The sequence below is a fragment of the Ochotona curzoniae genome, unplaced genomic scaffold (assembly GCF_017591425.1).
Source record: "Ochotona curzoniae isolate NIBS_2020 unplaced genomic scaffold, NIBS_Ocur_1.0 scaffold_1037, whole genome shotgun sequence".
Lineage (NCBI taxonomy): Eukaryota > Metazoa > Chordata > Mammalia > Lagomorpha > Ochotonidae > Ochotona > Ochotona curzoniae.
This window is the reverse complement of record NW_024467083.1, coordinates 17,075,224-17,102,301: the sequence shown is the minus strand read 5'-3', so window position 1 is coordinate 17,102,301 and position 27,078 is coordinate 17,075,224. Positions and strand designations below refer to the sequence as shown.

At 41.5% G+C, this 27,078-nt stretch overlaps 1 protein-coding gene across 4 annotated transcripts in view; it reads right to left on the bottom strand.

Annotated features, from left to right (window-relative positions):
- Positions 1-1,845: 1,845 nt before the first annotated feature.
- The window catches only part of STXBP3 (syntaxin binding protein 3), a 62,954-nt gene continuing 37,721 nt past the window's right edge, over positions 1,846-27,078 (bottom strand). For 2 of the 4 annotated variants that reach the window (XM_040999102.1, XM_040999103.1), the window contains 10 exons: positions 26,261-26,356; positions 26,069-26,126; positions 18,045-18,110; positions 16,595-16,675; positions 15,036-15,174; positions 14,663-14,769; positions 9,621-9,713; positions 7,881-7,966; positions 3,316-3,464; positions 1,846-2,565 (listed from right to left, as the gene is read on the bottom strand). In XM_040999102.1, coding sequence (XP_040855036.1) covers positions 2,471-2,565; positions 3,316-3,464; positions 7,881-7,966; positions 9,621-9,713; positions 14,663-14,769; positions 15,036-15,174; positions 16,595-16,675; positions 18,045-18,110; positions 26,069-26,126; positions 26,261-26,356 — 970 coding nt within the window. In that variant the 3' untranslated portion in view covers positions 1,846-2,470. Of the gene's footprint in view, positions 2,566-3,315; positions 3,465-7,880; positions 7,967-9,620; positions 9,714-14,625; positions 14,770-15,035; positions 15,175-16,594; positions 16,676-18,044; positions 18,111-26,068; positions 26,127-26,260; positions 26,357-27,078 lie in introns of those variants that run through there. The other 2 variants (XR_005885749.1, XM_040999104.1) reach the window with 2 other exon arrangements.

Genomic DNA, 27,078 nt, shown 5'->3' with positions numbered 1-27,078 from the left:
AGCAGGTGCAAAGCAAGTGCTCCAACCTGCAGGCTGGTTGCCACAAACAGCTTCTGTCAGGGCCTGTTTGTCCTCTGGCACAGTCAATGGTCTCTACCTCCTTTCTGCTTTTTAAATCTTGACCAAGTGTGTGTCATCAGCAGAATATAAACTCTACTGAGCCATATTTACCGAATGAGCCTACACAATCTCATTTCTAGCTTTTTATTCTCTGTGGCAAGGGATTGGAGTCATGGTATACCATGGCAAGTGCTAACAGATGATAGCTAGCATACATCCTTATACTAAAATCAGTTTTAGATGGATGAAAGGGTTACTTAGGAAAGAAATAAAGCAAATCAATCAACAATGTTCTGGAAAAAACCATGGTCGAATTTGTAGACTTGGAGTATGAAAGATATTTCTGTGTATGAAATTCAGAGGCTAAAAAGGAAAAGTGATGGATTTTCAAAAGATTTACATATTTGAAAGGCAGAGTAACACAGAGAGGAGTGAGGGAGGATGGGAGAGAGGTAAGTGGGGGTGTGGTTGGATTAAACCATCTTCCATCTTTCACATGTTAGTTCACTCCCTAAATGGCTATAACCATGCTGAAGAGCCAGGCACTCTATCTGGGTCTCCCACATGAGTGGCAGGGATCCAATGCTAGAGTACCACCTACTGCCTTCCTGGGGACATTAGCAGGAAGCTGGATTAGAAGTAGAGCAGCAAGGACTTGCACAAGCATGTCACCTTAGGACGGCAGCATCTCATGTGGCAGCTTAACCTACTGAATCACAATCCTGTCCCCAAAATGATAAACAAACTACTTAAAAATTAAAAGTGGGGCCTGGTGCAATGGTGTAGTGATTAAGGTCCTCGCCTTGAATGCGCCAGGATCCCATATGGGCACCAGTTCTAATCCCAGCAGCCCCAGTTCCCATCCAGTTCTCTGCTTGCGGCCTGGGAAAGCAATTGAGGATGGCCCAAAGCCTTGGGACCCTGCACACCTGTGTGGGAGATCCAGAAGAGCTCCTGGCTCTGGATTGGCTCAGCTCTGGCCGTTTTGGCCGCTTGGGGAGTGAAACATTGGATGGAAGATCTTTTCTGTCTCTCCTCCTCTCTGTATATCCGCCTTTCCAATAAAAATAAACCTTTTTTAAAAAAAGTGGTATGACTTCCATCAGTATTTTAAAAATGCAAATTCTCTGACCACTAGAATGCTAATAATTTACTTTATAAAAAAATTTGTGTAAATGCGTTAATGTATATAATAAATAATGCAGCATTATTTGTAAGAGAAAACTCTGAACATGACAGATTTATAAAATAACCCAGTCATGTGGCAGATTTCTATGAGGCCATGCAAAAATTCTGAAATGAAGATATTCATTGTATAATACAAATTTGCTGATATATCCTTGTATTACCTAACCTTCACAGATACAGGATTATTTTTTAAAAAGTTTTTAGGGGTTAATCTGGGAATATCATGGAACATTTTTCTTTTCTAAGTTTATTTCAAGGCATGCAGAAATTTCATCCACTAGTCCATTCCTGAAATGATTTAAAGAACCAGGCTGGGGCTAAACTGAAGCTAGAAACCTGGCATTCACTTTAGAGGTTTCCGCATGGGTGGCAGGACCCAACCACTTGAGGCATCACTGTGTCTTCCAGGTGACAACAGAGGGAAGCTGAAGCTGGGGGTGGAGCTAGAATCCAAGCCAGGAAATCCAACAGAGGATGCAGGCTTCCAAGAAGCAGGTGCCTTGCCTCTGCCAGTCTCAGCTTTACAAATGTTAACTTCTAAGTTTTAAACTTCCCAACTTCTTCCTCACTGTCAGAAATGACAAAGATAATTTTTATAACTATATGTTTATTTTCTTTCAGAATGTTCATGGTTAGTTTTGGTTTTCCAATTTAAACATACATGATTTTCAAAATTATATTAAAATTGTGTTTAGAAATATTGAGAAATATGGTGTATACTGTGAAATCATTGTCTTAATGATTATTTTACATATATGTAAAAGAAATTATGAATTTCAGGTTAAAGAAAAACTATAAGGAAACAGTTCTATCATACATACACATTTACAGTTTTACTTTTATAATCTCATTTAAAAATCATTCTTTTCCAAGAAGCTGTAGTTGGGCATGAAATTTGTAGGTAAGTGTTTAATGAGCAATTAGTATGTACATATGTAGCTGTGAATAATTACCCACAATTGTAATATATTTGCTCCAAAGGTAAAAAAAAATTCTCTTTAGAAAGCATTTTAACATTTTTTCTCATTATCTACAAAGCAGTAACAATATTTAAATTATTAAAAATGGCAAATCCAGTAATATAGAATCATAAAGTCTGTTATGAAATATATTTGAAAAGTCATTATTCTATAAAATATTTACAGTGTTTAAATTACATGACAGTGGTTTCCTTGATCTGTTTTAGTTGAAGATATTGAGAAGAATCTAACCAGGCAAAATGCTACTCATCCTTAACAAAGGAGAGTTTATCCTTGGGTTTATTCAGCATCTTGATATCATCCAACAGCTTTCTGGGTGTCAAAATATGTGTGGAACCTGGTAGGGAAAAGAAACATTTTCATTAGTCGGAAGGTTCAGTTGATTTTCCTTGGCTTAATATATTGTCTTGTTCTCCATGTATGCAAAATGCAGTAGCGTGGTGTAATTTAACCCAAATGTGCAGCACAGGCTTCCAATCTGCCTAGTCAGCAACATTTCAATCCTTCATCACTGCTGCATGTCCAGCAACCTTTCAGAAACAAGCCTGTTCCTACTGTCCTGTTGTCTCTACTGGCACAATGAGGAACAAAACTGAACCCTTCTTCCCCCTCCTAAGAGAACAGAGCGGCTGTCACTCAGGGACAGAGGCCCGATCGGGGTGAGATCCAGGCTTTACATACAGGTCCTGCCTCTCCCGTGTCAGGAGAGAGGTTTTGACTGAATTTCCTACAACTCCATTCCATATAAACTCTAGATGTAAACCTAAAGCAATTTAAGAGTTTTTATTTCAACTTTACAATTTTGAATGAGGAGACTGAATTGATATACTGCTCAGGTTTCTTAATATAAGAGGCAAATTGTTTTTACAGTGAAAAAGTTCATTCCCTCAAATCAGACTTTAAAAATACAATTATCAAAGAAATCAACTAGCAAACAAATTCAGCATATTAGATAAGACATTCTATTGGCCGAAAATGTTTTTGAATAACAAATTACTCTTAAATGTGTACCACAACATACACTTTCACATGTACATTTTGCATTTAGAGTCTGCTTTAAAAAACAGAAGAGTCACAAGAGTCTTACCAATAATAACTTCACATGATTTATGAGCCTGAGAAACTTCATAAGCACAACGCATTTCGGAGTACGTAATTCCTCCAATGACAAATATAATTAGCTTTGAACCACTTTTCTTGTCTTCTAAATAATTAGTTCTGGGTTTCTGGCGTGCACTAAAGAGTCAAAAACAGAACAGCATGTTAAAAACATCACTGTGGTGGTTTTATTCCAGAACTGGCTTCAGATGCTTGTATCGTATCTTGGAGTGCCTGGGTTCAAGTCCCAGCTCCGTTCTTGATTAGCTTCCTGCTAATGCACTCTTGGAGGAGGCGGGTGACAGCTCAGGTTCTTGGGTTCCTGCCACCCACACAAGTTCCCAGCTCCTGCAGTTGGCTGGCTCAATCTTGCCTGTTGCAGGCACATTGGGAGTGAATCAATGTTCTCTAGTTTCTTCTAACTGTATTTGTTCCGTTTGTTAGTTTGTCAGTTGGGATATCTGCTCCCCGCAGAGGAGTGTTTGGGTTCAAATCCCAGCTCTGCCTCTGATCCAGCCTCCTGCTAATGCACAGTCTGGAAGGCTGCTGCCTTGCATGTGGGAGACATGGAGGAGTTCTGTGTTTGTTTTGCCTGCCTAACTAGCTACTGTAGGCATTGCAGAGTAAACCAGTGGATGGCACACTTCTCTTTTTTTCTGTATTTCAAATAACTAAAGTAAATTAAAAAAAAACCCCACTATTTTGAGAGAACTAGGTAAGAAAGCAAAAGCAAAGGAGATGGTACTACTCATAAAATGATGTGATTCAAACATATCTGAAAAACAAATAAGTAGGACTTATAAAATGGAAAAATGAAAAAGTCACTTAAAAATTGCAAATATTTTTTAAAAAAGGAATTACACTGAAATTTATCTGAAAAATAATTTTTAGAATTAGGGCCCAGTGTGGTAGCTTAGCAGCTACCTTGTCTTGCATGCGCTGGGATCCCAAATGGGAACCTGTTTTAATCCTGGAAGTCCTGCTTCCCATCCAGCTCCCTGCATGTGGCCTGAGAAAGCAGTCGAGCACGGCTCAAAGTCTTGGGACCCTACACCCATGTGGGAGACCCGGAAGAGCCTCCAGGCTCCTGACTTCAGATTGTCTCAGCTCTGACTGTTGTGGCCATTTGGGGAGTGTATCAACGGATGGAAGATCTTCCTCTCTGTCTTTCCTTCTCTCTGTATATCTGACTTTCCAATAAAAATAAATACTTAAAAAATTAATTTTCAGAATGAAACACACTAAAACATAGAAGAAATGAAAAAACGTAGGAAAAGGGATCAAGAGGCACTGGGGCTAGGATTGTGGCACAGCAAGTTAAGCTGCCTGTGATGCTGGCACTTCGCAGTACACTGCCCATCTGAGTTCTGCTGCTCTAACTTCTATCCAGCTCTCTGCTCTTGTGCCTGGGAAAACAGCAGAAAACAGTCCAAGTTCTTGGGCCCCTGCCATCCACATTGGAAAGACAGATAATTTTCCAGACCCTGTTCTTCCACCTGGCCCATTGGAGGAGTGAACCAGCAGGTGCAAGATCCTTCTCTTTCTGTCTCTCCCCTCTATCTGTAATGGTATCTTTCAAATAAATAAATAATCTTTTAAAAAAGTTGTAATAATCCAAAAAATTAAAAGAAAAATATGTTCCAACAATAGGTTAACAAACAGAATCTTAACAGGAAAATGGAAACTAAAAGAACCAAATAGAAATTTTCAACTTGAAAAATAACCAAAATGAAAAATTCACTAGACAGGCTTGATGGCAGAATTGACATGTCAGAAGAATCGGTGAACCCGAATACAAACATTATCAAAGCTGAAGAACGGAGGGAAAAAAAATGGAAGAAAAGTATGCATAGAATACTATTAAGCCATATAATGTATGTAAAAGACACATTTGGAAGAAGAGGGCAGGAAAATTTCTGAAGAAATACTCTGGAAAGGGCACTGGCACAGGCCAATGGTTCAACTGGCTAATCCTCCTTCTATAAGCATCAGCATCCCATATTGGCCCCAGTTGGTGTACTGGCTGCTCCACTTCCCATTCAGCTCCTTGCTTATGGCCTGGGAAAGCAGCAGAACCTATTCCATTGTGGGAGACCCAGAAGAAGCCTCTGGCTCCTGGCTTTGGATTGGTTCAGTTCTGGCCTTTGCCACCATTTAGGGAGTGGACTTGTGGATGGAAGATCTTTCTCCTTGCCTCTCTTCCTCTCTGTAAATCTGCCTTTCCAATCAAAATAAATCTTTTTTTAAAAAAGAAATAATCTGAACATTATTAACATGAAGATTCAAGAAACTCAATAAATCCCAGGCAGAATAAACACAAACAGAGTTACGCCCAGACACAGTTAAAAGCCAAAGACCAAGAAATAATCCCATAAAACACAACAAGATATTGCTTAGGAATACAAATATTTGTAGGAAAAAGTAAAAAAGGGCAATTGAGTAATAACCACAAATTCAGGATAGGAAAGAAATGGAGATCAATCAAATTATAATGATATACAGGAACTTAAATCACATGTTAAACTGGGCATCAAATATACCCATTATCCATCTATATTTTCTCTTATACAACCCAAATATTTTATCATCAAAAAATCTATCAGGGGCAGGTGTTGTGGCACATGATTAACAGCCACTGGGATGCCTTGATTCCATATTAAGAGTGCTTGAATCAAGTCCCACACCTCCATTTCTGACCTAGTGTCCTGCTGATGTGCCTCTGGGCTAGTTGGCACTGATCACAGCCCCCTGAATACATGAAAGCTAGGGCTGGGGGGCCTGCGTGGCAGGACAAGGTCACAGTAACTGCCAGTGAGTGAGCAGCAGTGGGCCATGTTAGGCTGGGCCATGATACTAACTGGTATGCAAGAGAATTGAGTTTGGGGACAGATTCAATGGTGAAATTTGTGGGCTTACTCCTGTGAGACTGTAATACCCACTAGTTTGAGCAAGAGCTGGGTGATGGGAGCAAGACCACAGGCTGGGAGCAAGCCTAGTTGAGGGGCTCCCCTGCTGGGCCATTGCTCCTATTGGTGAGTGTGAGAGCTGGGACTGGGAGTGGACTAGGCTGGGCAGGGCTGCAACAACTGTCAGCCTGCATGTGAGTTGGGTTTGGGGGAGGGTTGGGCTAGGCCAGGCTATTGCACATGCAAGAGCCAGGAAAAGTACCAACTGTCTGGGCTTTGCCACAGCAGCCAATGGCAAAGGCTGGGACTGAGTATAAGTCATGTCAGACTGGACTGCAGTACCCCAATATCTAACACTGTTAGTGTGCCTACTAGGGAAACTGTGGGCACTCCTCTGCTGGACTGCATCTCCTGCTGGTGAGCATGACATCCAGGGCTGGGGATAGACCAGGCTGGACAAGGGTGAAGCACTGGTTGGCATATGTGTGAACTGGATCATGGGGTGGGGTGCACTGAGCTAAGCCACAGTACCTACAGGTATATACTAGAGCCAGATGGTATGTGGGACAGACTGGACTAGTCTGTTGCACATACTGGCACATGTAGAACTCAGGGCTGGGGGCAGGCCTGGTGGGGATCGTTGGGGGTTGCCCAAACTAGACTGCAGTTCTGCCTAGTGTGTGAAATGTTTGGGTTTGTGGTGGGCTGGGTTGAGCTGGGCTACAGTACCTGTCAATTTGCACAGCACATGGGGCTAGGGACAGAACTGATCAGGTAACTGCAGTTACCTATGTGTACGTAAGCTGATGAGGGTGACAGACTGAACTGGATCCTGCATTCACTGGCACATGTAAGAGTCAGGACTGGGGTCATCCCAGGTGAGGCTTCTTGGGGGACCCCCAACTGGACCACTGGACTCAAAACCCCGGCCACAGGGAAAATCATAGGATTTGTGGTCGGGCCTTGGAATGCATGGAAGAGGACAGGGCCTTCTCAATTGCTGATATGTATATAGTGGATGGCATGCCTGGATGCATATAAGGCACATGACAGCCAGCCATTAAGGCTCGCAGAGGACATCAGGCACCATGTCATTAGGTTGAACAACTCTCCTGGCCAAACTTTGGCAGCAAGTATCTGGGTGAGTGGATTAAGATGGACTTTGTCAGCCAATGGAGCTTGGAAAAATTTTCCCAACCTTAGAGCAATGAAATCAACAATGTGTCAGAACTATCAAAGCCATTGCAGCAATACCTTTGGAAGATTCTTCTCCATATCAGGGATTTCTAAAATGACATCAAGTGGATGCTGAAGTAGTCTGCCAGCTGGGAGTGGTCCCTTTCTCAGCCTCCCTCCCCCAAATCCCAATATAGGAGAAAAGGGAAGAAAATTTGAAGCATTTGTCCCCCTAATGCTTCGACCCTCCTCACCCTGACCAGTGGTCCTTATAGGCGTGCAACCTAGTCAATGATGTAAAGGTCAAAAATAAAATGAAAAAGAAAAAAAAAAAAAAAAGGAATACTTTATGTGACTCTATGCTTCACATACATAAGATGGTTCCCAAATATAAGTACTTGTACACTATTTTTGAGTATTAGTCCCAGTATCACACTAGACATTTTCACTGGCTTTTATTTATAAATTTTACCTTACAGCTCCCGAGCCATTCCACACTGCTGGACACTGGGAGCAGTATGGCCACTCTTTTGAGTCTAATCTATTATCGATGGCATCCTAAGAAAGAAAACAGTGAACACCATCAAGAAAATGTTAACAATTCCAGGACTTTCGCTTGTTTTTCACAAAGGTCAAAACTATATTTATAATTAGTGAACATGCAGGACATGCAAACAATAAATTAGCGTTTCTCTGAAATACAAATCTTATTTGCTTAAAAAATGAATGCAATCATTCACTCATTTGTTAAACCAGTATTTATTATGGACTTAACCTTTTTGCACTTGGAGGGATGAAGGAGCTTAGGTCCTTACCAAAGCCTGTAGCTCCAGATTGCTAGGGATTCCTAACAACCATGCCAGTGCTGCCAAACCTCCAAGGCTTTGCCCTCCACAGTCGTGGCTCTAACACTGTGTGCAACTTGCCTATGGGGTCCTTAAGACAATCCAGTGGAACACGGCAAATTTTCATTTTCATCTTATTTAAAAAATTTTTCCTTTTTCAAGGCCAAAATTTTCCAGTTTTACTTCTGCGTATGGTTACTTATCTTATTACTATAGTAATAAATAATTTACAAATACACGGGTTCCTGCTCACAAATTTTTGGTTAAGTGTCTCTGATCAAAAAGTTTGGAGAGGCCAGTATGCGGGAGAGTGAGGGGGTTGCTGCTTGTGATGCATGTGTCCCATATCAGTGTTCAGGCACACATCCTGCCTTCTTGACTCCCCACCCAGCTTCCTGGTAATGAGCCTGGGAAGGCAGAGGAGGATGGTCTGCATAAGTATTTGGGTCTCGGCCACCCATCTGGGAGACAGGGTGGATTTTTTTGGCTCCTGGCATTAGCCTGGCCAAACATGGCTGTTGCATGAATCTGCAGATGGAGAAACCCTCTCTTTCTTTCCCTCTTTCTGTTCCTCTGCCTTTCAAATAAATACATACATCTTAAAAAAAAAAAGTGTGAAGATCAATGCTTTACAGCATGGGAACACAAATGGTATGAACAACTAAGCACAAACAGCACAAAGTACTCAGTAGTCCAAGGGTATTTTTCATAACACTCAAAGAAAGGATGAAACAGTGTTTCAACATTTCCACTGATCTAAGTATGAACTTGATGTGCAAATCCTCCATAAAAAGTTCAAGAGAGAGAAAGCCAATGTTGAGGCATAATAGGCTAAACTTTTGCTTGTGCTGTGAGCATCCCATATGGGCACCAGTTTGTGTCTTAGTTGCTCCACTTCTAATCCAGCTTCCTTTTGATGGCCCGGGGAAAGCAGCAGAAGATGGCCTTGGTGCTTGGACCCTTGCATCCATGTGGGAGAACCGGAACAAATTCCTGGCTCCTGGCTTTGGGACTGGCTTGGCTCTGGCCATTGCAACCATTTGAGGAGTAAACCAGTGGATGGAAGATCTCTCTGTTGCTCTCTCTAAATCTACCTTTCCAATAAAAATAAACATATCATAGAAGACAAGAACAAGCTGCCTTCTTCAGAGCTCTTTTTTGGCTTTGAACCAGCAGATGAAAGATCTTACTCTATCTCTCCTCCCTGTAACTCTGCCTCTTACAAAAAAAAAAAAAAAGCCAAAGTATTGCAGAAAATTTATGCCCAAGAGGTATGCTAAGACTTGGAGGATAAACACATGTACAAAAAGTAAGGAATACTCTAGAAAAGGCACTCAGGTATAAGTAAAAAAAACTAATGATTTTACCTCCATAATATCTTTGATAAAGGGTGTCCATCGAGAGAGTTGAAAAGTTTCCTCTGAAGACCGATCCTTTCTTACTGGTTTGCTTTGCTGAGACTTATTAGAGAAAAAAGTAAAAGTCAGTAATTTTATTTAGCAACGCCACTCTTTTATGCACTCCCACACAAAATTATCTGTCTATAAGCGATTACTATACTGTATTTGACTTAAAAGTAAGGATGAAAATGCCTATTTATAAAACTACGAATAGGCCACGTAACCTCACTGACTAGTGTGCTGATCTGTAATGTAAAATTTTATAGCAGGATCAGAAAATCAAATAAAAGTATTCTAAGGGGCAGGTTACTGGCCTCACAGCTAAGATGTCATCTTGGGGTTGGTGCTGTGGGGTAGCAGGCTCAGCCTCTGCCTGGATGCTGACATCCAGATGGGCACTGCTTTGTGTCACAGCTATTCCAGTTCTGATCCAGTTCCCTGCTTGTGCCCTGGGAAAGCAGCAGAAGATGCTGCAAGGCCTTTGGCACCAGCACCTATGTGGAAGAATCAGGAGTTCCTGGCTCCTGGCTTCAGATCAGCTCAGCTCTGACCATTATGGCAATTTGGGGAGTGAAACAGTGGAAGAAAGATCTCTCTGTGTCTCTCTGTTCTGTAACTTTGCATTTCAAATAAAAATAAAATAAATTTTGGGGTGGTAGCCTATTGGCTAAAGTCCTCGCCTTGCACATGTCAGGATCCCATATGGCCACCTGTTTGTGTCTCATCACTCCACTTTCCATCCAGCTCTCTGTTGTGGCCGGGGAAAGCAGTTGAGGATGGCCTGGTGCCCTGTGGCCCTGCATCCATGTGGGGGATCCAGAGGAAGCTCCTGGCTCTGGCTCCTGGCTTTGGATTGGCTTTGCTTTGGTCATTGTGGCCACTTAGGGAGTGAGCCAGCAGACAGAAGATCCTCTTTGTAGTTCTTACTTTCCAATAATAAAAAAAAGCAAATCTTAAAAAAAAAATAGGCAGGTGATCCCTGGAAGGGGCTGGGTGTGGTTTGGGTTAGGTGAAGCCTAGAGGCCGCCCAGCAGTGAGCTTGTGGGGACTTGGTTATATGGGCTTGCAAGGGGTCTGGTGAATGGCAGAGGTAGGGGGTGTGAGGAGACCTGGAGGGTCACACCCAGGTGAGGAATGACCTCTGAGGGACTTGCATTGATAAGGCTACTGTTCTTGCAGATCTGAGTGTCCTCTGTGGCTTAGATGAGTAGCAGTGGATGGCATACCCAGATGCACATAGAGAATACGACAGTCCAATGGGGACTGTAGAGGACATCTGATACCATAGCAGATGATGGAGGACAGATCTCCTGGGAAGGAGGTAAGGGGATGTGTGGGAGGGAGGACCGCCAAGGGAGAATGTTACACACGAGGACAAGGCCATTGTACTAGCAGGTAAGAGAGGAGGGAATTGGAAGACCTTTGACTCAAACCAATGTACCAGCCCACATGAAAGACCTGAGTTGGGCTAGTTAGCATTGACCACTGCCAACCACCACTCACTAGTGCACGCTAATGCTAGGGCTGGGGCCTACCTGGCAGGGCTAGCTCACAGTAGCCACCAGTGAGAGAATAGGTGATGGGGAGATGTTAGGCTGGGCCTTGACACTAACCAGCATGCAAGAGAATCAGGTCTGGGGGCAGGTCTGCCGGGTAAGGGCCTAGCACTCACTGGTATGTATGAGAGCTGGGTCTTGGGGTGGACCTGGTGGAGGAACTTGGAAACTCCTCTGGGAAGCATGTGATTTAGGCCTGGAAGTTGGTCAGGCCAGGTAGGGTAGTTCCAACTGTCGGCAAGTGTGTGGGTTGGTTCTGAGGGGGTTGGGTCAAATCTCAGCCCACTGGCATGTGCAAGAGCCATGATGGAGTGTGGGCCATGCTGGGCTGGGCTATATCACACCTACTGGTTTACATTAGAGCCAAGGATTGGGCAGATTGGGCAGGGCTAGGCTTTAGTACTCTCCAGCAAGAGTTGGGACTAGGAGCAGGCCAGGACATGTCAGGCTGCAGCAAAGGCCAAAATGAAGGATGGACTATTCTGAGCTGGGTCAGAGCTGCCACTGGCACATGCAAGATCTGTAGCTAGGAAAAAGGCCTGGTTGGCGAGATAAGGGGACAGCCCAGTGGGGTTGTGGTTCCAAACTGGTAAGCGCAAGAGCTGGAATGGTGGCAGTAATCTGGGCTGGCCATGACTTCATTGTCCCTTGGCATGAGTGGGGACTGGGTCTGGGGTGCACCAGTCTGGGCTAGGTGCTCATGAGAGCTGGGGTGGGTGTAGGACAGGTTGGGCTAGGTCTCAGCTCCCGATGAACAAAGTGAGAACTGTGTCTGGGCATGGACCAGGTGTGGCTGGGTTGTAATACCCAATAGTAAGAACTGGAATGGATCTGAGCTAGATGGGCAAGGCCATTGTTTCTGTCAGGACAGGAAGGAGATGGACTAAGTCGGTCTGTGCCAAGGACCCACCAGTGTGCACAAGATCTGCCACTTGGGGGAGACCTGGTAGAGGAGCTTGAGGAATTCTGTCATGATGCAACCCTTGCAGGTGAGTGCAAGAACCAAGGCAGGGAGCAGCCTAGACCAGACTAGGTTAAAGCACCTGCCAGCATACATGTAGGTCTGATCTGGGGGCAGGCCAGGTTGGGACAGTTTATAACACCTACAGGCAGATGTGAGAACCAGGATGGGGTATAAGACAGGCTGGGTTGGGCTACAATACCAGCTAGAGTTGGGAATGAGGGCTGTTCAGGCAGGGTTTGGCTGTAGCACCCACCAGCTTGAACTGAAACTGGGTGAAGACTAGGCCAACCAGCCTTCAGCATTCACTGGCAAATGCTGAGGTGAGGCAGGCCATGCCAGACTGGACCGCAGTACCCATCTGTACATGTGAATCCCAGGGAGAGGGGTGCGAGCTTGGTAGGAGGGCAGCGTGGCCTCTCCTGCTGGGCCTCTGCTTCCACTGGTAACTGGGCAGGAATATAATACCTGTTGGCCTGCATGTGAACTGGGTTGGGGAAGAACCAGTTTGGGCTAAGCAACAGTATCCACTGCTACATGCATGACCCATAAAAAGTACATGCTGGTTGGGCTTTGCTGTAGCATCAGCTGGCAAATACCGAGACTGGAGGAAAATCCTATCAAGCTAGACTGCAGAACAACCTAGACAGCAAGATTCAGGACTAAGAGTGGGCCAAGTAGGGAAACTCTGGGCACCTCTCTGATGGGCTGCAACTCCTTTTGGTGATCATGAGAATCAGGGCTGGGTAGGTCTGGCTAGACAGGCAGTGAGTGTGGGCTGGATAGTGGGGTCAGTTGGGTTGAATTAGGCTTCAATGCCCATTGATGTGTATGAGAGCTGAATGGGATATGGGACAGATTGGACCAGTCTGCTGCACATATTAGCAAGCACAGAAACCAGGGATTAGGGTGGGCCTGGTGAGAGTTTAGGGGTCGCTCTGACTAGGTTATAGTTCCCACTGGTGTACTTGAGGGTCGAGTGTGTAGTGGGCTGGGTTGGGCTGGGCTGCAGCATTCACTGGCTTGCCTAAGAGATGGGGCTGGAGACAGAACTGACCTAGCAATTGCAACCACTAGTGTGTGCGTTGGCTGATGTGGGTAACCGACTGAGCCAGACCTGTACTGGCAAGCACTCATAAAAGTCAGGTGTGGGATCACCTCAGATGAGGTTTTTTTTGGGATCTCTCCAACTGATCTTCTGGACTCAGAACTCCAACCATTAGGAGAACTGCAGGATCTGTGGACTGACTCTGAAGTGCATGTATTGGAACTGGGCCTCCTCTGTGGAAAAGATGGATCAGTGGACTGCATTCCCAGATATACATGGAGGATACGGCAGTCCACTGGGGCCTGCAGAGGACATCTGGTACCACAGCAGATGAAGGAAGGCAGAACAAATTGGACATCTACCCCAGCCAAGCACTGACAGCAAATATCTGGGTTAATGGAGACTCTAAGGTAGACTATGTCAGCCAATGGACCTTGGAAGGATTTCCTCATCATTGGATTGGTGAGACTGGTGGCATTTCAGAACTACTGAAGCCACCTGAGCAGAACCCTCGGAGCATGCTCTACACTGGGAACCCTTGGATGACATTGGGTGGCCAGTCCCTGTCCCCAGGTGGGAGGATGGGAGTAGCTTCTCCCCTTATCTCCCTCCTTTTCCCAGATACGGGAAGAAGAAAAAGAAAAATTTGGAAACAATGGTCTCACTCACTTTTCAATAAACCTTTACCATTTCAACCCTGATCAACTATGTTAACATCAACAAAAATAAAAGTAAATAGTTTTAAAAATTAAAAAAAAAATAATTAAAATACACAAAATAAACCTTAAAAGAGATGCAATCTTATATTGGATAGCTTGGGTTCAGGCTGGGGCTCTATTCTCAATTTCAGCTTCCTACTTAACGAACACTAAGGTATGTAAGTAGTTATACCCTACTTCCGTAATGGGGTCTTTGCCATCCATGATGGAGATCTGAATTAAGTTGGAAGCTTCTGGGTGTGGCCTGGCCTAGCCCTAGCCACTGTGGCATGTGGGGAATCGACCAACAGATGGGTGCTCTGTCTCTCAAATAATAAGTAAATTAAATTCTTAAGTATAAAATTCTATAGAAAAAGTGAGGTTTATTGGAGTTCTTCAAAATTTGACTTTGAGACTAAATCTTTTATAAAAAGTTATTTTGTGCTGTATTATAAAGGTTACATATGTGACTGAAATATGACATTTGCTATAAATTAATCACAGAGAAATGTCTTACGTAGGATATTATCACAGAAGCACAAATAAAACACAAATTCATCAGAAAACTGTACTTGCCCAAATTACTCACACATTGAATAGACAAAACTTAATCACTCAGCAATAAAAGTCTATAGCATGAAGTTAAAAAGACTATCCATCTGGATTCCCACATTAAAAAGCACTGCTCAGTGGAACTAACCACACATACCTATCTGTAAGTAGACACAGAAGATAAGATTTCTTACTTGGGGAACAATGGGAACACCAAGGTAGCTCCAATTACGGATCATGTCACTCTCATTTTCTATCTTTACATTCTGGATCAACCTGTCCAAATTTTCTTCCGTAGTGCCTTGGACAAGTAAAAATACAACTGTTTAATCACTTCTAGGTTTTAGGTAGTACTCATGAATAAAAGTTTTTAAATAAGTAGCTATCCCATTATATTCCCTTCAATCGCGTCTCAATTTCATGTTTTCTCTCTTATATATTTTTACTAATGTTAGTCACTTGGATTTTCCAAATATTCTCTTATGATTAACAGTAAACCAGGTATAAAAATGAGATTCAAGCTGGATGTTTTGGTGCATTCATGAAAATAAATAAAATCTCCATTACCATTAATACTGAAGATATAAAGTAGGATTGCTCTGATTTTATCACAGTTATCATGATTTTTGTTGAGTAGAACTGGGAGGAGTACTCGCATAGAATCCTTCACCTTCTGCCCTTCTGCATCAGTTCCAAGTGCCAGGTCCTTAATGAAAATAAAATGTAGTCAGTGGCTTACAAAACAAATTCAGTTTTTCATCAAAATTGCCTACCATTAGTATGTCTTGGCAATTTTAACGAACACTGATGACATTTCAGAGGAAAACGTGTTTATTGCTTACAAACTATTTGTTGCACAAAATGTAAATGGTGAAAAAATGAGAAGGGGCAGGCATTTAGCCTGAAGTTAAGGTGGGTGTGTGCTGTATTATAGTGTCGGGGTTCAGTATATGGCCCTAACTCCTGATTCCAGCTTCCCGTTGACCCAGACCCTGGGAGGCTGTGGGGATGGTTCAAGTGATTGGAAATGATCCAGGGGATACGGGTTCTCTTTCTTCCTCTCTCTTTTCTTCCTCTCAAATAAGAAAACAACAACAACCAAAGGAAGGAAGCCTTTCATCTAAACTTGCTATCCAGTATGGCGGCCACTAGCCACAGTTGAGTACTGTGCCCTGTGAAACATGCTTGACCTGAAATCAGATGTACTAAAGGAGCACAACACCACATTGTGATGAATTCTTTAAGAATAAAGCATACAGGCCCGTGTGGTAGCCTAGTGGCTAAGGTCCCTGCCTTGTATGCACCGGGATCCCATTTGAGTGCTAGTTCTAATCCCGGTTGCCCTGCTTCCCATTCAGCTCCCTGTTGGCCTGGGAAAACAGTTGAGGACGGCCCAGAGTTTTGAGACTCTATACCCGCAGGGAAGACCAAGAAGAGGCCCTGGGTTCCTGGCTTCAGATTGGTGCAACGTTGGGTGTGGCAGCTGCTTAGGGAGTAAATCATCGGATGGAAGATCTTCCTTTCTGTTTCTCCTCCTCTCTGTGTATTTGACTTTCCAATAAAAATAAAATTAAATTAAAAAAGAAAAAGAATGTAATAGCTCAATAATTTTTATGTTCACTATATGTTGAAATAATGGTATTTGGGACATGTCAGTTAAGTCAAATAGTGGAGTAAAATTAAATGTACATTCTTCTTTTTACCTCTGTAATATGGCCACAAAAATATTTAAAATTTACATGCAGCTTGTTCTCCACTTTGATACAGGGCAATAACCTAAATAATCAAGGTACTTTCAAAAAGCCTCTTAGAACAAGTAAACTGTACCTTATGGAGGGTTCTACAATGTGCTGTATTAGTGAGAAGCGCCTGCCCACAATGCGATGCTGAAATATCCTACAAAAACTCAAATCACTCCCTTCGATCAGAAATGTATAACACAGATTAGGAAGGACTGCTTGCAGGGAGCTTTTTAGCGCTGGTAGGAAATGATATACTAAACACTGTTTCAGCAGGAATTCATCCAAGAGCCTCCTACTCAGAAAGGAACTGCTGAATTAGCGTTCATTGCAAAGTCTATTCCAGAAATCTGTGAACAAAACAGGCGGTTTTGACTCTACACATACCTGTTCAGTTTTGCAGAGCTTTTCTATGTTCAGTTTGAACTTACTCATGCAATCTTCTGCTAGATTAAGATGAACAACTTGCTGGAAAAAAAAAAAACAATTTTTAAAAAGATTTTAACTACTTGTGCAACTTGCAGTATTGAACTTCCGACAATTTTCTAAAGGAAAGGATGGGCTTAGGTGAAAAAAAAAAGACAACATGAGGATGGGGAAAAAACAGTTCTAGAATGGAAATGACAATTAATGTAATGATGGCAATGAACAATTAGTTAAAATCAAATGGAAATGTTGAATTTGTTTGCACATAATGAAAAATAAGGTAAGGAAAAAAATAAGAGTTTCAATTTACATTATGGTTCTTGGCCAGGGACAGCATAAAAAGGAGTGAAGTATAGGGGAGGCTATTGGTGGAATTAAGACATGACTCGAGATGCCTGCACCCCATGTGGGACTTTCCAGGCTTCAGTTTCGGCTCCATTTCTGATGCAAGTTTCCTGCTAGTGCATACCCTGGGGAAGCAGCAGGCAACGGCTTGTTCAAGTACTTAGGTCGTCCTCAACATGGGAGACCCAACCTGAGATCCAGCCTCTTGGTTTCAGTCTGGCCCAGCCTTGACTGTTGTAGGCATTCAGGGAATGAAGTAACAGAAATTCTCTCTCTGCCTATTTCTGTCACTCTTTTTGTCTCTCTACCTTTCAAACAAAAATAAATAAATCTTAAAAAAGCATCATGATTATTCTGACAGTGATCCATAAGAAGGCCTGGAACAGCAATAAAAATTTACCTGACCACATTGCTTAGATGCTCTTAAATATACAACACTTAGTATACAATTATTGATTTAAAGAAACATGTAGAGTAAAACTACTAGCCAATCTAAGGTTGAATTTCATTTTGAAGCAAATAAATGCTAAAGATATTTGTTTGGAAAAGATACAAAAAGTTTAAGCTGGATTTGAATAAGTCAAGCTAATACATGTAGGGGCTGGCGTTGTGGTACAGAGGTGCATTGCCTTCAATGCTGGCATCCAATATTGGAACCCTGGCTTTAATCCTGGCTACTCTGCCTTTGATCCTGCCCCCTGCTCCTGTGCCTGAACAAGCAATGGAATACGGTCCAAGCCCCGTCAACCATGAGGGAGACCTGGAGACAGTTTTGGGCTTTTGGCTTCGGCCTGATCCAATACACATTGCAATCACATGAGGATGAAACCAGGTGGTGGAAAGTCTGTCTTTTAAATAAACAAAATAATTCTTTCCTTTTAAAAGATGATTATATAGAGAAGGTACACAGGGACTCTTACGTAGGATATTTGTCAAACCTAGAGAAAGGTTTTAGAGCACAAGTAAGATCGTATGTTCCATGAAACTCACTGCTGAATTTGACTAGAGGATTGGAAAGACCAATAAGCTGAAAGAAGAAAGATATTTCTTTCCAGCAGTTGCTTACCTTAGTAATCTGCTTACGGAAATGGGGCATCTTTTTCATCAGTTGGGTGAGAGCACTAAGTGATGTCTAGAAAGAATTAAACATATTTTAGGCTTGATTCCATTTTTCTATTTCACAAATTTTAAATCCTGGAATTTTTAGGTACTGTTAAATCTAATTAAATTTTCTCGACTGGTAAAGCAGTGAAAAAGAAAGGAAAGAAAGAAAGAAAGGGGCTCGGCGTGGTGGCGCAGTGGTTAAGGTCCTCGCCTTGCACGCCCGGGATCCCATATGGGTGCTGGTTCTATCCCGGCAGCCCCGCTTCCCTTCCAGCTCCCTGCCTGTGGCCTGGGAAAGCAGTCGAGGACGGCCCAAAGCTTTGGGAACCTGCACCCATGTGGGAGACCCGGAAGAGGCTCCTGGCTTCGGATCGGCATAGCATCGGCCGTTGCGCTCACTTGGGGAGTGAATCATTGGACAGAAGATCTTCCTCTCTGTCTCTCCTCTCTGTATATCTGCCTTTCCAATAAAAAAAAATAATAAAAATAAATCTTAAAAAAAAAAAAAGAAAGAAAGAAAAGCAGACCTAAGGAAAGAATGTTAAAGTAATATATGAATGTTCTTTAAAATGTTTATGAAAAAATAGAATTACAGTATAAATGATTTTGTGCCAATAAATTCTGAAATATATGTATAGTTTTTTCATGGTACCCATTTTCCATGAACTTTCTGAAGACCTCCAATGCTTACACTAAAGAAAATAGAAAAAGATGGACTACATGAAAAAAAAGATGGAGGATTCATGGAGAATGAAGACTGACTTTTTAAAATTTAAATGTCTCAGAACTAAATGGAAGACTTTGAATAAAAAAACATAGCAAATAATTTTCATATATTGCTGGTGGTACTGCAAAATGGGATAGCCACTTTGGAGACATTTGGAGGCTTCTTATAGGTTTAAATCTTACGTTTATCAAGTATATGTTCAAGAAATCTCACGCTTAACTATTTACCCAAGGGAGCAACAAGAAAGTCTGCTCGCAGATCAGAGTGTCTGACAGGGAAAGTCTGAATGTTTTCAGTGACTTCACTCATAATTACCAACAAAAATGTTAATGTTCTGAAACTAATGAACAAATAAGCCATAGATGGTATGGCCACACAATATTATATTGCTACTTAGCAATAAAAAGTAATGAAATTACACAGATGAATCTTAAATTCATTATGCAAAATAAAAAGTTGTATTATCTTATTTATGTGACATTCTAGGAAAGTCAAAATCAAAGAGGCAGAGAACAGATCAGTGGTTTACAGGGGAGAGGGTGGACTGAGAGTTTGCAAAGGGACACAAGAACATTTTGGAGGGTGACAGAGCTGTTCTATTTCTTGAATGTGATGATGGTAATAGGAAAATATACATTGGTGATAGAACTACAGACTAATATACAGTATATATAACTTCTGTAATAACTGTATTTCACTTTGCATTTCAATTTTTAAAAGAATACAATAAATGAGTTTCACAGGAGACTAGACTCAACAAGACAGAAGTAGGGGATTCAAAGTCAGGCTGATGGAAAATATTCATCTTTAACAGGTGAAATGGGGCAACAAAACAAAATAAAGAAAAAGACACAGAATATGGTGAAGGGTTTAAAACTCATGTGACTGGCTCCCAAAAGGAGAAGAGAGAATGAAATAAAGACGTGAGGAAATACTGGTCAAAAATTTTGCAGATATGGGGCTGGCGTTATGGTGTAGCCAGCTAAGCCTCTGCTTGTGATGCTGACATCCCATATGGACACCAGTTCAAGATCTGGCTGCTCCACTTCCAATCCAGCTCCCTGTGTATGGCCTGTGAAAGCAATGGGGATGGTCCAAGTCCTTGGGACCCTAAACACCAGGGGAGACCTGGAAGGGGCTCCTGGCTACTGACTTTGGATTGACTCAGCTTTGGCCATGGTGGCCACTTGAGGAGTGAACCAACAGATGAAGGATCTTTCCCCCTGTGTGTGTGTCTCTCTCTGTACATCTGCCTTTCCAATAAAAATAAAGCTTAAAAATTATCTCCAGTGATCCAAGAAGCTGAGCAAATCACAGAGAAAATAAATATCAAGAAAGCCACATCATATTAAGGAATATCACAGCCAATTGCTAAAAGTCAAAGGTATTTTATCAATAAGACAGTTTTTCTTCAAGAAAACAATAATACAACACAGCTAATTTCACTAGAAATTACGGTTAGTCAGAGGTAATATATTGAAATATTTAAACTGGTGAGAGAAAAAGTAAATACTGTCCATCTTGAATTTTAAATCCAGCAAAAATATCCTTGAAAAACTCGTCAAACAAAGTTGATTGAATTAACTTCAATCTATGTGGGTAAAACAAAAAGCGAAAATGAATAAGCAGTACCTGACTGAATAAATACATGGGTAAAAAAACTTTACTGAATATTCCAAATAGAAACATGAGTTTTTAACACATGAACTAATAGGACAAAAAGAGATAAATGGAACCGAATTACCCTAAGTTTTCTGAATTATTTGGAGCATGGCAAATGTATACTGTTAAGGTGGAATGTGATAAAGACTATTAGTAAATATAGTACAACTACTAAAGGAGGAAGAAGTATGCAAAAATAAAGAAGATCCAATTAAGGAGATGAAAAAGAAAAAAATAGAAATTAGCAGAAAACAAATAAGACACTAGATATATTCTTACCTATATCAATAATCACATGAATTATATTTACAAACTATATAAATCCTATTTAAAAGAAATTGTATACTATGCAAACAATAACCAGAAGAAAGTAATATCAGATAACAGCCTGTGAGGCAAGAAATCTTGCAAATGATGAAAACAGGTATTTTATAATAGAAGGATAAATTCAACAGAAAGATAATTATCTTAAATGTATAATGACTTAAGCTTCAACGAGTCAAAAAACTTGAGAAAAACTAATTACTTCATTCATAATCACAGATTTTAATATATCACTCTCCATAATTTTCAAAGCATACTGACCATAAAGGGGTGAGTATTTGGTGCCCCAGTTAAGACAGAGCTTAGGACCCCCACTTTCTGTATCAGTGCCTAGGTTCAGTAGCCCTGGCTGCTTCTGATCCCAGCTTCCTGTTAACATGCACCCTGGAAGCAGCCAGAGATGTCACAAGCATTAGGGTCCCTGCTACCCTGCTGGGAACCAGGACTGCAATCCTGAATCCTGAATCCTGACTCTGGCCTGGCCTAGACCTGGATGTTGCATGCATTTGGAAAGTGAACTGGTGCCACGAGATTTCCTTCTGTTTTCTTTTACTCTGTCTCTCACTGCCTTTCAAACAAATAAGATATTTTAATGAGAGATTTCTCAAAATGGACTCCTATTGTTAAATGAAAAATATTTGTATATAAAATGGTATTACTACTACATACAAATGGAAAATAATGAACTCCTGAAATACGTAAAATGACAAGTCTCAAAAATATAACTGAGAAGTTGGCACTGTGAGGTGTCAGTTAAAGCCACTACCACCTGTGGCACTAGCATGCCAGATGTATGCCAGCTCAATTCCCAGCTGCTCCACTTCTGATCTAGCTTCCTGCTAATAACTGGCCTGAGAAGCAGTAGAGGATGGCCCAAATGTTTGTGCCTTTGCACCCATGTAGGAAACCTAGAAGAAACTCCTGGAACTAGACCAGCTCCAGCTATTGTGGCCATTTGGGAAGTGAACCAGCACTTCCCAAATGGAGATGGCATCTTTTCCCTGTGTCTTTTCCTTCTCTCTGTTACTCTCTTTGAAGTAAATACATTTTTAACAATATATGTGTAATTGAAAAAAGTCAAACAGTAAAGATCACATAAATATGGTTTCATTTTTTTAAAGTTTTACTTTTAATTATTATCATTTTATCACACAGTTCCCAAGACCCTGGGATTTCCCTTATCCCCTCACCAATTCCCTCCCCCCTCACTGAGTTCCTCTATATCATTACTTCATTACTATAGTATAGTTCTTCATGCACAGTCATTGCAGGCATGGACAATGGCAGAGAGTCCAGCATCCTATTGTCAAGATATAGTAAACAGTTTCATTGGAAGTCCATCTGTTTGGAAGTAGAGATGCATACTGCATTGTATCCTTACATCTGGCTATGACAGTCTACACAGTTACTATACATTCCCTTAAATGAAAAGCCATAATACAAAATCAACAGGAATAAAAACAAAAATTTACAATGCCATGAAGTTAAATAACATGCTGTTAGATATGATAGTCTCCATTACTACACATCCCCTTAAATGAAAAGACACAAAACAAAATCAACAACAGGAAGAAAAACGAGAAATTAACAATACTATGAAGTTAAATAACATGCTACTGAATGACTAATGCGTCACTGAAGAAATGAAAAAATCAAGAACCTTCTTGAAAAAATGTTACTGTATGATCTATGAGTCATTGAAGAACTTAATCAGAATAATTTAAAGAGATGAAATTAACAAAAACATAAAAATCCGTAAGATATAGTTTCTGCTGATCTGTGTTGGTGAAATGTGTCTCCTGAAGGCAACAAACAGATGGGTTTTGTTTTTTAATCCAGGCTACTAATCCATGATGTTTGATTGATGAGTTTAAGCCATTTACATTCAGGGTTAATATGAATGGGTGTAATTTGGTCCTATCATTTTAGCAATGGGTTGTTCATTGATTTAGTCTTCTGTTATTTCACTGGGATGTTCTTCACGTTTTCCTTTGGTTTTGGTGGGTGCTAGTCCTCTTCTCTGTCAAGAGAACATCTTTAAGTATCATTTGTAGGGCAGGTTTGGAAGAGGCAATTCTTTCTTTTCTTTTTTTTTTTTTTAAGATTTATTTATTTCTATTGGAAAGGCAGATATACAGAGGAAGGACAGAGAGGAAGATCTGCCGTCCGATGGTTCACTCTCCAAATGACCACAATGGCTGGAGCTGAGCCAATCTGAAGCCAGGAGCCTGGAGCTCTTCTGGGTCTCCTACGTGGGTGCAGGGTCCCAAAGCTTTGGGCCGTCCTCGACTGCTTTCCCAGGCCACAAGCAGGGAGCTGATTAGGAAGTGGGGATTAGAACCAGTGACCATATGGGATCCTGGTGCATGCAAGGCAAGGACTTTAACCACTATGCTATTGCGCTGGGCACAAGGCATATTCTTTTAATTTTTCTTGACTGTGGAAGAATTTTATCTCATTTTCAAAGACAAAGGAAAGTTTTTCTGGGAATGTTATCCTGGGCTGACAATGTTTTGCTTTTAGAATCTAGAATATGTCACTCCATTCTGTTCTGGCCTGTATAGTTTCCTGTGAGAGGTTTGCTGTGAGTTTAATTGGCATTCCTTTATATGAAGTTGATTTTTTTCACGTGCACATTTAAGGATCTTTTCCTTATGTTCAATTGAAGAGAACTTGGTTATCATGTGCCGTGATGAAGATCGCTTTTGGTCAAGCCTGTTGGGAGTTCTGTGTGTCTCCTGGATCTTGTTTCCCAATTCTTTCTCTAGATTAGGGAAAATGTCGCTTATCATTTCATTAAATACATTTTTAAACCCAGCTTCTCTTTCTGCACCTTCTGGGATTCCTATAACTCTTATATTTGGCCTTTTAGTAGTGTCTTTCAATTCTTGAATACTTGTTTTAGCCTTATCCAGCCCTGTGCTTTTTGCTTCCCCCTGGTGACTGGAAATATCTTCTAATTTTGAGATTCTTTCTTCTGCCTCATTCATTCTATTTTGGAGACTCTCGACTGTACTTTTAATTTGCTCTGCTGTATTCTTCATTTCTGTTATATCAGCTTTCATTTGATTCATTTCCAGTGTGACATATTCCTTAAATTCCTCGAATGTCTGCTTTACGTGCTTCTCGTCGTTGATAAGTTTTACGAGTGTTCTGAATTCTGTACCCTCCATTTTCTCAATGTCTTCCTCAGTAAATTCTGAGGTTGGCATAGGGTTTTGTTCCTTTGCAGGGAAGTATTCAGTAATATTCATTGTGCTTCTGTCTCTTCTTTTGCTCTTGGTCACTGTACTTCTGGTTAGCAGAATCTCCTTGGGGCAGGTTTCTAAACTCTGTCACCCACAGGTCTACAGTTCAATTTTACTTACTGTAGTTGGTACATGGTTCTTTGTTTGCAGTCACTTGTGCCACTCCCTCCGGCGAGTTCCAGGTCTGGGTTCTTATGTTAGGTTTCCACCATGGTCTCCATAGCCCCAGCTCTTGGCTCACCGGTCTCTACCTCCTGTGATATCATGCTGAGGTCGCACTGTTGTCTGTACAACCTTTCTCCCACTTACGGTTGGAGCAGATCTGAGGATTAGGGAGACACCAGGTGTCCTATATAGCTAGGGTGGTGGTGGTGATGATCTTGATGCAACCTGTTGGTCATTAGGTCTGAGGGCCACATGGACCTATTTTGATCTATACCATGCCTTAGTCGGTATTATTTTCCTTTGGGACCAGTGCAATGCGCTGAGCTCAATGAGTTCTCCTCGAGCTCAGCCATGCTCAGCTCACTGTTGTCCCACACTGTACATAATGGCGCCTAATGTGCCACTACTAGAGTTCTTGATCTACTATCCATCTGGTCTGAGGGCTACTAGGATCCATCTTGGGTGGAACCTGTGGGATGCCACGTTATTGCAGTTTGCTGAGCCAGGTGAGTTCACTCCCAGCTCAGTGCATGTGCAGTCCTGTCTCATAGCCCTTGCCTCCTTAAACAAAATGGCACCCTATATGGTTCTAAGGGGTGGGCTGGGTTGTGAAATCTACCCTGTTCCTGCACTGCCTGTCTGGGACCTGCCGCTCTGTCACTGCTCCTAGTCAAATCAAACAGACCAGCAGGATGAGCAGTTCTTTGTCTGGGTTCACCACCTGAGCTCCCAATAAACCTCCTTTTCCACCTGGTTGTTGGTGGAGTTCTGGCTGTTGGTGGAGTTCAAATCGCCATTTGCTGAATGCTGCTGGGGTATCAGTCACTGCAACACCAGACCATTGTGTCTGCTGCTTTCCTGTGTCTGTCAGTCTCCAGGTAACCCTCTGCTGTTGTTCTGTCTTCTGCTATTTTCTGGAATGTGCCCTCTCTGCTTCACACTGGCTAATGTTTCTCTGTCTGTTTAAATGTGTCCTTACCCTACTCCACAATCTTGGTTCTCCCTATGGTTCCATTTCTAAGAAGTTCAAGAACAGCCAAAACTAATATATAGGGCCCACTGCAATAGCCCAAAAGTTAAATCCTCACCTTACAAGTGTCAGGATCCCATGTGGGCACCAGTTCATGTCCCAGCTGCTCCACTTCCCATCTAGCTCCCTGCTTACAGTCTGGGATAGCAGTGGAGGATGGCTCAAATCTTTAGGACCCTGAACCCATACGGGAGACTCAGAAGGAACTCCTGGCTTTGGATAATTTAGCTCTTGTTGCGATCATCTGGGAAGTCAACCACAGGAAGAAAGATCTTTCTTTTCTTCTTTTTTCTTCCCTCCCTTCCCTTTTCTTTTCTTTCTCTTTCTCTGTCTCTCTCTCTGTAAATCTGATCTACCTTTCCAATAAAAATAAATAAATCTTAAAAAAAAAAGCCAAAAACCAAACCAAACCAAACCAACCAACCAACAACAACAACGAAAAAACCCCTCATCTATGGTGATAAAAGAGCTTCCCTTTGGCAGGATACTATTGATTGGGAAAGAGGAGAAAATTTTCTGGAATAAATTGTTCTATATCTTGATTGTAGGTGGTAGTTCACATAATAAAGTTACCCTGCAAATACTTAAGATTTGTACACTTAAAAAATTACACTTCAACATAAAAACCTCAACAGTGTATTGATAAAACTGATTAAATGGCCATTTAAAAATAAAATTTAGTGAAGCAACAAGACAGGCAAAATGGTGCTAACTGCTGAAACCAGACAAATGGTTACATGGGAGTTCATTTTTCTCCCTTACTATGTATATTACCAGAACTTTTGCAAAATGGAAAGCTACATAAAATAAAATTTTATACAAACTCTTACCTTTCCTTCTGTTGCTTTCTTTGTTGATGAAATTTCCTTCATAAGTTTGGGAATTTCTCTGTAAAATTGTGAGAGAATTCTTTTAATTTCTAAGGCATTATTCATTATAGAACTAGTTTAAGGTTTCAAAATCTACTATCACATATTTAGCCCTTAAAAAATATAGAATAAATTAAAATGGGCTCCACCTACTCTAACACAACTGCGATATGCCGATGTCGAATGCTGACCCAGAGGTCATCTTCTTCTTCAAGGATTGCTTCCTTTTCTTTTCCATCTGTTTTATATCTACAAGGAGACAGAAGCATGCAACTTTTGGATTTTTTCCCTTAAAAGAATAATTTTTACAAACAATTGTAAGACATAGCTCAAGAACCAGTCTATGTACTCCATTATTTAGGGGGAAATCTTTACATGCCGGGGCCAGTGTTGGAGCAGAACAAGCATCCCAAATTGGAGTAGTGGTTTGGGTTGCTGGTTGCCCAGCCTCTGATCCAGCTCCCTGTTCATACACCTGAGAAGGCAGAGGGAGATGTTCCAAATACTTGGGCTCCTGCCACCCACCCTGCCACCAACATAGAGGGGGCTCCTGGTTCCTAGCACCAGTCTGGCTCAGTTGTGGCCATTTAGAATCTTCCAATCTCAACTTCCACCTCCCATCCCTGCCCCACCTCCACTACCTCCAGTTACTTTGTGTTCCAAATAATAACACACATACACACACACACACAAATGAACAAAAAACAAAACAAAACCCAAAAGCAAAGATATATGCAAAGCAAGACACTTTTTTCAAATGTTAGATTTACTTGTTATAGCTTAGCAAAATGGTTTTTTTTGAAGCAAAAATTCAATGTCTTAGAATCAACTTCTAAAAGCAGACTGAATATACTAACAATTTGTGTTCTAACTGCTTAAAACACTATTTTGAGAGCAGATGTCAAGCCCAGTGGCTAAGACGTCTGCATCCCACAATAGAGTGCCTGGCTTCAATTTCTGGCTCCAACTCC